The sequence below is a fragment of the Pongo pygmaeus genome, chromosome 17 (assembly GCF_028885625.2).
Source record: "Pongo pygmaeus isolate AG05252 chromosome 17, NHGRI_mPonPyg2-v2.0_pri, whole genome shotgun sequence".
Taxonomy (NCBI): Eukaryota; Metazoa; Chordata; class Mammalia; order Primates; family Hominidae; genus Pongo; species Pongo pygmaeus.
Window position 1 is genome coordinate 94,520,001 of NC_072390.2, and position 12,949 is coordinate 94,532,949.

At 40.8% G+C, this 12,949-nt stretch overlaps 1 protein-coding gene across 7 annotated transcripts in view; it reads left to right on the forward strand.

The window, feature by feature from the left end:
• The window catches only part of ATP9B (ATPase phospholipid transporting 9B (putative)), a 305,466-nt gene that overhangs the window by 171,109 nt on the left and 121,408 nt on the right, over nucleotides 1-12,949 (forward strand). For all 7 annotated transcript variants that reach the window (XM_054460401.2, XM_054460402.2, XM_054460403.2 and 4 more), the window contains one exon: nucleotides 10,539-10,699. In XM_054460401.2, coding sequence (XP_054316376.1) covers nucleotides 10,539-10,699 — 161 coding nt within the window. The remainder of the gene's footprint in view (nucleotides 1-10,538; nucleotides 10,700-12,949) is intronic.

Consider the following 12,949-nt stretch of genomic DNA (forward strand, 5'->3'; position numbering starts at 1 on the left):
CCATATTACCTTTATCATTTAAAATGCTCAGCAAATCTGCCAAAGTTCATTTTCCTTACAAAAGAATACAAATCCTAACAACCATGGATTTTTGAAAACGATGTAATTCAAAGTTAGCTATTAGACTGCTATAACTATCCTTCATTCTTTTTTCTCTTTCTTTGCTATTCTATGTCTGCAATTCTGCTATTCTGCCTTAAAAATTAAAACATTTACCTATTATTAGCTTCTGGTTAATAGCTAGTTAAGCAGATGTGTGGGCGGAACAGAAAATGTACAGAACCTAGTGACTTTGTTCACGATGGTAGTAATTCTGAGGTGTTTCAGACATTGGTCAGCATTTTATATATCCTCATGTTTTTAATATAAATAGGTGAATATGCATTTAATTGCAAAGGGAATTAAATAGAATACTGATTGTAGTTCTGATCAGCAAATATTTTAGTCACACGTCTTGTCAAGACAGCTAATGGCTCTTGATTTAAAAATAGTGTTGAGTAGTTTTACATAGTGGTAGGTGCCAGATATCTGGAGAATGGGATGGAGGGAGATCTTCCAGTGGCTTATAAATCCCCACGTATTTACACAATAAGCCAAGAAACGCAGAAGGAGAGAGTGACATGTTACTTGACAGTGACAGCCTTGTGTCCTTGACTAGGTCCTGTAACATCTCTTCTGTGCTGATTCTGATATAGCTGTATGTAGGTTATCAAGGTGGTGGAAACATGCTGAAGTCAGCTGGACCACAGTTGAGCAGTTAAGCATTAAGGAATTTTCCTGATCATTGTCATTTTGTGGTGGTTTCTAAGATACTGTTAGAAGAACAATTAGCAACTTCAAATGCTATGTTTAGTGTTTCAAGTAGCCTTAATGAAACCACTTTCTGGAATCTATTACATAAAAATATTTTTCACTGATACTGTTTAGTAAATTCCCTTGCACAAACCATTAAATATGTTATGCTTGTTGGCATGCCAAAGAAAGAATTCAGATGCCAACATTTTGAAATTAATTGCTGAAGAAATTTCTCACTTTACTGTAGAAACTAATCTGTATCATTACCTCTTATAAAGATAATCTAGGTTGGAAATTAAAGTTTTAATTATAAAATTAGTGATCTTGTTTACTAATAATCATTTAACCATTCTCTTTTCTAAAATTTTATAACAGAAATAAGCAGGTGGAAAGTAGTCTTCTCCCCCCACCCCGCCCCCTCTATTCTCCACAGTTTCTTTAAAAACACAGTTTTCATGGCCATGTTCCAGGCAGGCTCCATGGAAGGAGGGCTAGGCTGGTGCCTGTCTGCTGGGCCACCCCCCTGCCCTCCTGTGCACCGACATTTGCAAGGACTCACTTTGCCTGTGAAAAGGAATGGTCCCATCTATTTTTCTCTTCTGAATCCCAGCCTTTTCCCACCATCTATGGCCCAACGTTTCCAAGCTACTTACTGGAATAATTTCTTCAATATCTCACATTCTGAACACTAGAAATGCATCAACTAATTTTTTTTAAGCTCCTTGAAAAGAGTTCAAAGCTTTTTGAAGGAAAGACAGACCTTGTGCTTGGGAATTTCGGAATACTGTGACATTAGAAGCCCTGACCACATAGTTAGTAATTTTCTTCATGAGTTTTTAATAGAATCTGATGACGTTTTAGTACTATACAAGATTTTTTGTTCAACAATATATTTTGTAAATTATACTTTAATGAATATTTAAAAGTATATTTTAAGAGTGTTTCTACCCTACCCTGAGATATTTAAAATAAAGACTTGCTACATTCAGGGTAAAATAAAAAGGCAGATACCTCCCAGAAGAAAGACTTCTAAGGAGCATAGTCTCTTCAGTGTGTACTATTAGAAACAGACTGAGAAAATGAAAGGAGATGAGTGCTCTGTATTTTAAATCATTTTAAAGAAAGCCATGGTCTTCCCTTTCTTACCATGTCTCTTAAAGTTTTATGACTCCTAGTAAGAGACTTTCTTTTACAATATCAGTACCACTTACAGTTATTATTAGAATAGAATCTATTTTATATGCCTTGGGGCAAGAAGTATTTGAGTGTGTGCCTTGTAAAGAAGCATGAAGCAGTCAGAACTCCTGGGCTCCTGGGGACCCTGAGGTCCAGTGACCTCCCACCCCCAACTGGCAGGATCTGCTCTTCTTGGAGTTCCTGCAGAGCTTGCTGGCTTGTTTGTAAAATACAATGAGAGCTTTATAACCCCCCTAAAGTCCTGGGTATTGTGTGTTTAGATAGTAAGGGTTAGAGAATAGGTTCATGCTCTTTGTAAAATATTTGTTAAAATAAATATAAAATTACCCAAATAAACTGTGTATTAGACTGAAAACCAAATGCCACTTCTATGAATGATGTTGCATGTTGAGGTTTCTGGTGTTAGTGGGTAGCTTACGTTATTGAAGGAATTATTTTAAATTGGTGGCTGGTCTTGGCAAAACCATTTAAAATTGATGCCTTCCTACATTAAGACAAAAAAAAAACAATAAATATATTCAGGATCTTGAAATCATTAAGGAAGCTGTTGTTACAATGTTATCAACTTAGTTTTTAGCTCTGAATCTTCGAAAAGCCTTAGGAGGGCACCACCCTACTGACTGAGGAGGGCACCACCCTACTGACTGAGGAGGGTACCACCCTACTGACTGTGCGGAGGGCACCACCCTACTGACTGTGGAGGGCACCACCCTACTGACTGTGGGGAAGGCACCACCCTACTGACTGTGCAGAAGGCACCACCCTACTGACTGTGCGGAGGGCACCACCCTACTGACTGAGGAGGGTACTACCCTACTGACTGTGCGGAGGGCACCACCCTACTGACTGGAGGGCACCGCCCTACTGACTGCGGAGGGCACTGCCCTACTGACTGTGAGGAGGACACCGCCCTACTGACCCTCCTGACTGAGGAGGGCACCACCCTACTGACTGTGTGGAGGGCACCACCCTACTGACTGAGGAGGGTACCACCCTACTGACTTGAGGAGGACACCACCCTACTGACTGTGCAGAGGGTACCACCCTACTGACTGGAGGGCACCGCCCTCCTGACTGCGGAGGGCACTGCCCTACTGACTGTGAGGAGGACACCGCCCTACTGACCCTCCTGACTGAGGAGGGCACCACCCTACTGACTGTGTGGAGGGCACCACCCTACTGACTGAGGAGGGTACCACCCTACTGACTTGAGGAGGACACCACCCTACTGACTGTGCAGAGGGTACCACCCTACTGACTGAGGAGGTTACCACCCTACTGACTGAGGAGGGTACCACCCTACTGACTGTGCAGAGGGCGCCACCCTACTGACTGAGGAGGGTACCACCCTACTGACTGTGCAGAGGGCGCCACCCTACTGACTGAGGAGGGTACCACCCTACTGACTGTGTGGAGGGCGCCACCCTACTGAGGAGGGTACCACCCTACTGACTGTGTGGAGGGCACCCACCACCCTACTGACTGAGGAGGGTGCCACCCTACTGACTGTGTGGAGCGCACCCACCACCCTACTGACTGAGGAGGGCACCACCCTACTGACTGTGCACAGCATTTCTGAGGTCCTGTCTTGAAATTAGGGCTTCTTATGAGATGCCAGATTTTTATTCAGGGCCCCCTTCCTACCCCCGATAATCCAGGATGTTCAAGTATGTAGATTCTGGCCAGCATTCTGCGTGACAAAACATATATTTAGGGTAACGCTTTTTGTCAGAAATAAATACGTGAGTGAGTGTATGTGATGTGCTGGACTGGTTGGGTTAGAAATGGCCGGCGCTTTCGGGAGAGCGGGCCTGCAGGGATCAGGACGCGCGCCGGCCTCGCGCTCCCCCTGCTGGCCGCGCCCCGCACTCCCCGCGCTCCCTGGCTTCCCCTCCCAGCCGCCAATGGGAGGTGTGAGTACGACTCTGAGACAGGTGACTCTGAGACAGACGTGAGCACCGCAGCGGTGGTCGGCAGTGTAGTGTTGGAATGAGAGTGACTCCTACACTTCAGCCTCCTCCTCCTCCTGATTTTCAGTTAAACAATGTGGTGATTGTAAAATAAGATTAGGAATAATGTACATTAGAAAATGTATAGGCTTATCTTAATATTCAGTGCTGGATTTTTAACGTAATTTCTATATGTAGAGCAAAAATTAAATTTCCAAATGGTTTCTGGATCATTTTGCATGTTATCACATGCTTATTTTTGTTTTAAATATGGCTTTGATGTATCACAAGTTGAGAACATTTGAAAGAATTTGTAATACTAAAAATAAAAGTTTTAACTTACTACTTACCTTCCAGCCACAGTATTGCTTTGCATTTGCTGACTTTTCATATATTGATTTACTTTGTGAAGGTTCTAATATATCAGTAAAGGCTGTCATACACTAACAGATGGAATCAAGTTGTCTTGTATGAACATAGAAAGTCAGCATGAGTTTTGTAAGGGCAAGCATGAGATGTGTATATGTGTATACATGTGTTCAGAGATGATGCTACTTTCTGACATTATGGACAATTATAAAAAATTCTGGTGAGTGGATACGTGTCCTAGGAAATGCTAGAGCCAGTATCGAAATTTCTCAAGCGATCTAGAAGTCCAGCAGTTTGAGAAGATAACCTCATTCTGCACTCATGAAGCCCCCTTCAAACTTAGCAGGTAATATGCTTGCAAATTTTAGTAATAATTTTATCCTTAAAAACATGTTTATATAGGTCGGCGGACAGAGTGACAATATGCATTGTCTGTAACATCAAAAGTTGGGTAGCTCCAGTTTGTGTAAACTAGGTGTGAGGGTTTACTTTGAACTCCCTTGTCTCTTAATTATGTGTCATATGTTGGTTTCAAAAGTGGTTTTGCTTCCCTGTTTAGTAGCTGATTCTTGCATTAATACTTTTCTTACTTGTACAAAAAATATAGTACTTTTTTATGTTAAATGTTCAAGGGAAAACATTCTATATAATAACTATATAGCAAGCCAGGGAAAAAGCTTAAATTCTGAGTATAGAATAGGCAAAATGTTAAATTTCTTGGTAGGCAAACATGTAGGTTATGAAATAATTCTTTCAGAATAGACTTTAAATTGTCTATTGTATAAATACAGGTTTTGATTTTTAAGAACTAAGGTGATAAATTGTAACATTAAGAATTGTTGTGCTGATACTTGTTTAGGGAATTCTTAAAGCACAGATTATTGAGCCAACAGACTATAATGGCCAAAAGAAACCCTTCTTATTTCGCAGATCACTGAGACGATAAACGATAATGGCTCAGACACATCTATAGTGTGCGGTCAGCCTGCATGTACTACACACGCTTAAGGCTTAGTAGTTCATATCCAAAAAAGAATAATAAACTTCAGAAGGAAAAAGACTATGTAGCATCACTTTTTAAAAACTAATACTTTTAATTTAAACTTCGTAATGGAAAAAGTTGTTGCTCTAAAATTTAGTACTTAGATTTAGTGCATGAGTTTCATTTATTTGAAATGCAGAAACACAAATGAAAGTCTGAAAATTACTTATTTTTTTCTTGTCTCTTAAGATTCTACTAGCAGTGGAAAATATAGAGCTTATTTGTTTCAAAGATACTTAAAAGAATATGCTTTTTATAGGGATTTCAGTTAGGTTAATGCATAGCCCTATATCAATTTTGTAGTCAGGGTCCAAATTCGAAATGAAGAACTGATCCACAAATAGTTCAGCTGATGAAAGACAAGCAGTGTTAACAGTTGTGTTTTTCCGTACGTAGTCAGCCGTGTACAAAACTGTTCTTCTCTGCCCGTGCAGAGTAGCATGAATGAATTAGGTGTCAGAGTCGGGGCTTTTCAAATTGTCCTGTATTCACAGGGAAACTACAGGACAAACCAAAATAATTTGGTGTTCTACAAGAGTTTGAATTGGCTATTTGAAGTTTTGCATTTTACTATTCTAAACTACTTCTGTGTAAGGGGTAAGTACGCGTGAGTTTTAAAAGATGGGTGAGAGTGTTTGGATGCCGACATCCTGTTCACCCGGGGTGACATCATCAGCAGTAAGTGTTGCACGGGCACTTTGTTGAATCATGGATAGGGCCTGAGACTTTACGGCATTCAACGTCTGCTCCAATTTGCCGTGTACATTGATTGCTTAGGAACTTAGTAGTATGATGTGAGTTTTAACTTTGAGATGGATTGAAGTGTTGCTGTGTCATGGAGATAAGGTCCGATTCTCACTCGTCCGAGCATTCATTAAAAAAAAAAAAGCCTGATCTTTTCTTGATTAAGCAGGAGAATACCGTATTTACCCTTTATTGTTGGTATAAACCATTATTTTACTGAGAACCATTAGCTGTTTAAAACTTGGTACATAAATTAAAGAGGAGCTAAATGGATTTGTGATCGTTGCCATTAGTAGCATTTTAGATTATACAGGCAATTATTGTGTTCATTATCCTAGAACAGCCCCTTTGCAGAATCATTGTGGTTGTCTTAGACATTATGCACAAATTTTCCCTTGGAGATTAAAATTTCCAGTAGCGTATTTAATTTTGGTATCACAGTTGTTTCAAATAAAACAAATATTATGACAAGTAGAAGAAAATTTGCTTTACTAATATAGGAGATGACAATGAATGTTGAAAATAACTTCTAAGTGTATTTACATTACCTTTTCTTAAATAGTCGTAATTACTTCAAGTGATTAATATATTTTATGGGTGAAAAGTTTACAGTCATGGCAAAAGTTATCTGGTCTGTCCAGGTATTTAAGACATTTTTTAAAGAAGGAAGAGATCCACATCAAAACTAAAGTTACCACCTTCTTTGTAGAATCTGTAACTTTATAAGTTAACTGGTTTTTATTTTAAATAGCTTATAAGAGTTCAGATTGTATTTTAGATGAGTTGAAGAAAAGCATGTTTCAGAGAAATTGAATATTAAAAGATTATTAATTGAAGTGGGTTAAAAAAACGCAAGTGTTGAAATGTGTCTTCTGTTTTGTTAGAATTGAAAAAATAAAATAAAAGCAACCTACAAGCTTTACACTATATACTGTAGTTTGCTTACAAGTTATATTCCAGGAACAACAGTCATAGTTTAGAACAGGCCACCTGCAAGGCACAGCCCATTCTTGAAAAGTTGTATTTTATTCCACTAAATGTTTTCTCGCTCTTCTTTAAGTTTAAAGGGGTTGGGAGAAGACAACATATACTTGGCTTCAAAGTGATTACATTCCCTAGTCAAGCATCTGACCACATCTGTCTTCATCAATGAGAAAGGTACTAATGCTTTGATGATCTGCATATCGGTGTGCAGTGGGCTGCTTCGAATGTTTCCATCCAATACGTGGCATTTTTTGAAAGGAAACTTTGTATTCATTTCTGAGTGTTTTTGTCCTGGCTTTTACAGTTCATCACTGCTATGTTGCAGAGGAAAGTGTGAGGTGGTGGTTATGCATTTTGCAAGACAGTGATTCTTTATTTTATTACAAAAAAAGACCAACTCTGGAAGGCCAGATTAAATCATTCCTTTCACTTTTTAATGGGATTTGGATGAATAGAGTAAAATATGCACTTTGCATTCATTGATAGCATCTTTAGGTTGAGGTAATTGAGTCTTTTTTCCCTGACTGAATGAATAATGACTTCATCTGATCCTCAGTGAGGCCTGAAACTTAGACCGCCTTTGTCACAGCAAAAGGATCTGGGCTTTGAAACATGCTCTACTTCCCTGGCTTAATTTTTCTTCATTTTAATCCAAAAACCTATTTTTCTTAATAATTCAAGCATAAACTATGTAGTAGTTGAAGTAGCGGAAATTGCACGATATTTGTCCTGGTTGTGCTGCTTTTTAAATAGAGCTGATAAATCAGCCGCTGTGGTCTTCAGCTGCCCCATTCTCAAGGGAAGGCACAGCCCATACCCGCAGCAGCGTTGGGAACTTCAGAACTGGTTGAGTACCGCTCCCTTTCAGACCATTTGTGATCTGGGGGAGCGGCGCTGTTACTGGTCCTGTGGCTGACCCAGAGAAGAGAAAGCCCCGTGCTGGAGCTCCGAGATGTTGCTGTGGATGTTTTACTTGGCTAGAACAGCATCTGCTGCTGTGAATTAGAGGGCAGTGTGCTTTCTTGGGAGAATATAGAGCTGGGAATGTGCAGTCTTTGAAGAGTTTCTATTGAAAATGAGCTGCTGTCTGTGTTGCTGTATTGCAACATGGAGAAGAGTTTTTGTGGCAGACCAAGTGTCTCATTAATTGTTACATTAGAATCGAGTTGCTATTTCATACTTTGTGTTTAAAGTGTCCTCAGTTAGGAGTCTTACACAGTGAAGTGGCCAGGTGAGCCCTGTGGCAGTGTGCGCAGGACAGAGCGCAGGAGGGGCCGCCCCACCCTGCTGAATGCGGCACCCCGTCTGTGTTGGTCATGGAACCCACACTCGGCACACAGTCCCATGCTTTGGGGTCCTTGTCATCGCTCCTCTTGTGCCTACACTGTTGTGAAAGGCCATGAAGTATTTATTAACCAATGGTAGTGCTGACTGTCGACCACAGGAAGTGATTTAAAACAGGCCTGGTTAGAAAAGAAAACTTACTATTTTATGATTCTGTTTGATAACATAGATCACTGGTGTTCATCTTATTTCTCCTACTAGATTAGCTGTTTCTTGCAGGTAAAATCGTATAGTTAGCTCATTTTCATAACCTTAGAGTTTAGCACAAAATGTAGTAGACATTTAAATTTATTTGTTTAATTAGTTGAGTTTTCTTCGCAGCTGCACTTAATGGACTTTCTGACAAAGTTTTATTTTTGCTTGATAATTGCAGGTTCTGATGATCTCATGAGAGTTTGTGGAAAATATTAATCAAAACCAGATATAAACTAAATATATGAGTTGTGGGAAAAGGCTAGCTTTCTATTGGGCAAAGTTACAGATTTTTCAAAAGGCCCTACAAAGTAAACCAAGTTATTTATTAGCTCAGTAATTCTCAAACTTTTTATTTTTTTAATCAGGTTTTTTGCAATCATGTTTTCTTCGTGTACTCCTTTTCAAAAGTTGTTCCAGATTCAGGAGAAATTGCGATGGCAGATAGATAACTAACCCGATAGAATTTAGTCTTCTGTTAATGTCACATAGATCAGAAATCAGTAGGTAAGTTAAGTACATGCTGTTCCCTGACCTAGTGATGCCGAAGGCAGTGGCCTCTCACCCTGGCACCTCTGCCCTGTGGGCACCACCACTTACAGATGAGGAAAACGAGGTTTAACAAAGAGTTTAAGGGTGTTCCTCAAGTCACACATTTAGTAAACAGAGAAAGTGGATTCCAATCCAAGTGTGTAATAAGAGCAGTAGCAGTGCGCATGGGGGGCGTACTGCCCAGTAGGAACCGTGGCCACTGTGCTGTGCGCTCCTTCTTTGCATCCCCTGGGGGCTGTAAGGAAAACATCCCAGAATCCCTATTTTACAGATAAGAAAACCAAAGCCCAGCTTGCCCAAGGTTATGTTGCTAAGTGGCAGAGTCAGCATCTAAATTAACCTAAATCCAGAGTCCCGAGGAATCCTAGTTGCTGTGCTGTGTCACTTCTCCCACCCTTCCTGCAGTGCTGAGTTCCCTCTCATCCCCCAGCCCTACTCACTGGACTGCCTTGTGGTCTTTCAGGGCTGAAAGCAAGCAAGGAGAAACAGTCCATAGCGATTGCTAGAGCTCGAAATTGAAGCTACATGCTTCAAAAGAGCTGTATTCTCTTAACTTGTGCAGTGAGAGCTGCTTGGGTTGCTAGTTCTCTCTGTTTCCAAGATCCTATACAGAATGCAGCCAAAAAACTGAACTGATTCTTACTGACATAATTTGCACTCACATTTTGCTCAGCTGGTAAACGATCCATAGAATGGACTTGCGTGTAGTGTGCCTTACTGGGAGAACATACAATGTAGGATCTGTGCAAATTAAAAAGGTTTTATTTTAAGCTAACTATCTATTGCTTTTTTTTTTTTTTTTTTCCTTGCTGTAAGACAAGTTCTTTCAGAGAGACTGCTGGTAGATCAGAAAGACATACATACTGTCCTGTTCTTGGGAACTCTCCATCTTGAGTAGAATCCTCATGGGGGATGTGCAGAGGCACCCACACGGATAACAGAGGCATGGCCATGGCGTAGCACGTGCAAGGAAGACCCGCTCGCGCCCTCAGAAGTCTCTGTTCCCGGGCTGGGCCCTCAGAACTCTGTGTTCCTGTACCGCGCCCCGAGCAAGCTTCCAGTGCCCTTCTCTAGGCTTGCGTTTCACTTTGCCTGAGCCAGTGACCAGCACGCCACCCGTCCAGAGGCCATGTCTGAGTTCATTGCGGCTGTGTGCTCTGGCCTTGTGTTTTGTCAGTAGACCCTTTCTGGAAATGCTCTGGGGATCATGACTCATTTCTAGAAATTCTGCCTGAATTGTCTTATTTCATTAAGGCTAATACCAAAAAATTTTAAAGTTTTTTTTTACGTCATCATTACCATGCATTCTGATTTATAATATTAGGGACATTGTGGTTAGCTTGTTCATGTATTATGTGTTTTTCTTTCAGGTTGGTTTGTTGGACCTTGAACTCAATCGGCTGACGAAAGCGCTATTTTTGGCTTTAGTTGCTCTTTCCATTGTTATGGTAACCTTACAAGGATATGTGGGTCCATGGTACCGCAATCTTTTTCGGTTCCTTCTCCTCTTTTCTTACATCATTCCCATAAGGTACGTTTAAAAACAAAAATAAAACAAGTGTCTGGTTTCATTGAGTATGATTTTATTGAAATTTATCTTTCTCAGTATGAAAGAAATTATCCAAACAAAGCTAGAGAAGTAGGAGCCAGAAGTTCTGAGGAATCTTGAGGAATTCTTCTGTGGAAATGTTGTTGGGAGAGACGTCATAAGTGCCAGTAGAATGATCTAGAGGTGCCATACTTTCCTGATAGTGAATGTGTTGATGGTGTCTTCTTCAACAATCAGAAGATATTTCCTGATGAAACATAAACCAGAATTTCACAAAATTAGTTTTGTTTTTTGCTGATAGACTTTTAAACATCCAGTGCCCTTTGATCTGTGTGGAATCACTGGCATTTTAAAGTTCTATTTAATATATCTAATATCTGTCAAGTTAGATAAAATATTAAGGCTGTGTTTTGGTTTGGACTATCATTTCAGAATGTTAACCTATAACTACAGATTGGGGTATAAATAGTTGATATTAGATGCCTATTTAATGTAAAGACTAATATTTTACCATATAAACATAAATCCATTTTAAACTATTTTCTAAAATATTTTAAGAAAGATATTCTTAATATATATGATTTAAAATTTTCATAGGAATGAGCAGCTGAAACCTAATGATGGATAAAGTATGAATCTAGAATATCTGCGTTTTGTAACAGAGAATGGACTAAAGCGGTATAGAATGTTTAGGCTCAAGAATGTAGCCACTTTGAAGAGAAAGATATCTCTATTTCTAAACCAGCTTTCTCCAAAATTTGCTCTAAAAGGTGATGTCTCTTCCATTTACTTACGTCATAAAGTCAGAGCTATAATCTGTTCTTGGGATGTGTACACACTGCACTGCCCTCACAGACAGTCACCAGGAATGAATCCAGTTACTCTCACGCAGTCTGTTCAAGAGGTAGGAAATCAGCCTCCTTTCTGCCCGTCACAGCACAGATTCCTGTGGATGCTGCCTTCCATGGTGTTGCTGGTTCACGGGTGGCCAGGCCTGTGCAGAGAGCACGCAGCAAACAGCAGCTTCTCACTGCGGCTGTGTGACTTGCTGCTAACTTAGACTTTCTGCACTTCATAAAGCTGACTGCAGAGATGGCTGTTCCAGCCTGGCTTGTGGATTAAACCTAATAAGGCCCAGCTTCCCCCTTCTCCTCTCCCACCACACTGCAGCTATCCCCATGTGCCAGCTGCTTCCCACCCTAGCTGTATCCTCTGCTTCGGTGCTCCTCTACCTCATCATTCTGTGGCTGGGCTTGTCTTGTCACTCGGCTCTTACCCTAAATACCTTTCCTCAGAGAGGCTGCCTGTGTCTGCTCAGTATAGACCAAGAAACAGCCAGCCACTTGCTATCACAGCAGCCTATTGAATTCTGTGTAGATCTCTATGACATTCATCTTGTTTGTTGCCTGTTTCTCTCTTCTCACTAAGCCCTGTGAGAATAGAGGCCTTGTGTTTCCCATTTGTTGTTGTGTCCTAGTTAGGACCTAGAACGGAGCACGCTTGGGATGTGGTAGGGCCTCTGTAAGTATTTGTTGAATGGACCCATTACAAAGGCCCCGTCCTGCTCAGAGGACCCAAGCACAGATTATCACAGTTCTTGTGCCAGCACGTATTGAGTGCTACAAGTGGACTCTGGAGATATAATCTTTGTCCTGAAAATACCCCCTGCCCATTGGCTAAGTGGCAATAAACAAAGTATAACCAGAAAGTAACCTGCCTTTTTTATCTTACTGTCATGCCAGAATTTACTTATTCAGATGTGATGGTCCTTCAGGTAGTTCTCATTTGTTGTTCAGCCTAAATACTTACTTTGATCCCAGGCTTTTCACACATTGCATCTTCTCTCCACCAGCTTCCTCCATTTGATGCCACCCACTCCCCAAGAGTCTCCTTTGTCTCCAAACACATGAATGAACCCTAATCTCCGTTTTTGTATTGTCCAGTGTCGTGTGAGAAGATAGGTTAGCCATCAGGTGAAGGAGGAAATAAGACATTTATCCTGCTTTTCTTAGTTTCTGCCTGTCTCAGGCAAAGCAGGCTGCAGTGACTGACTCAGATGGAGGAGCTGCTTCTGCTCCTAGAGCTGCAGTGAGCCCCTCCTGACACTGCAGCCTTGCTCACTCAAAGACCTTCTGACGAATGGGAGTCGAGTCTGTGGTTCTCAGTAGCTCCACGTAAGGCACATAGAGGGGCACATATGCATGTTTGTGCCAGCTTGAGAACCTGTCTCAA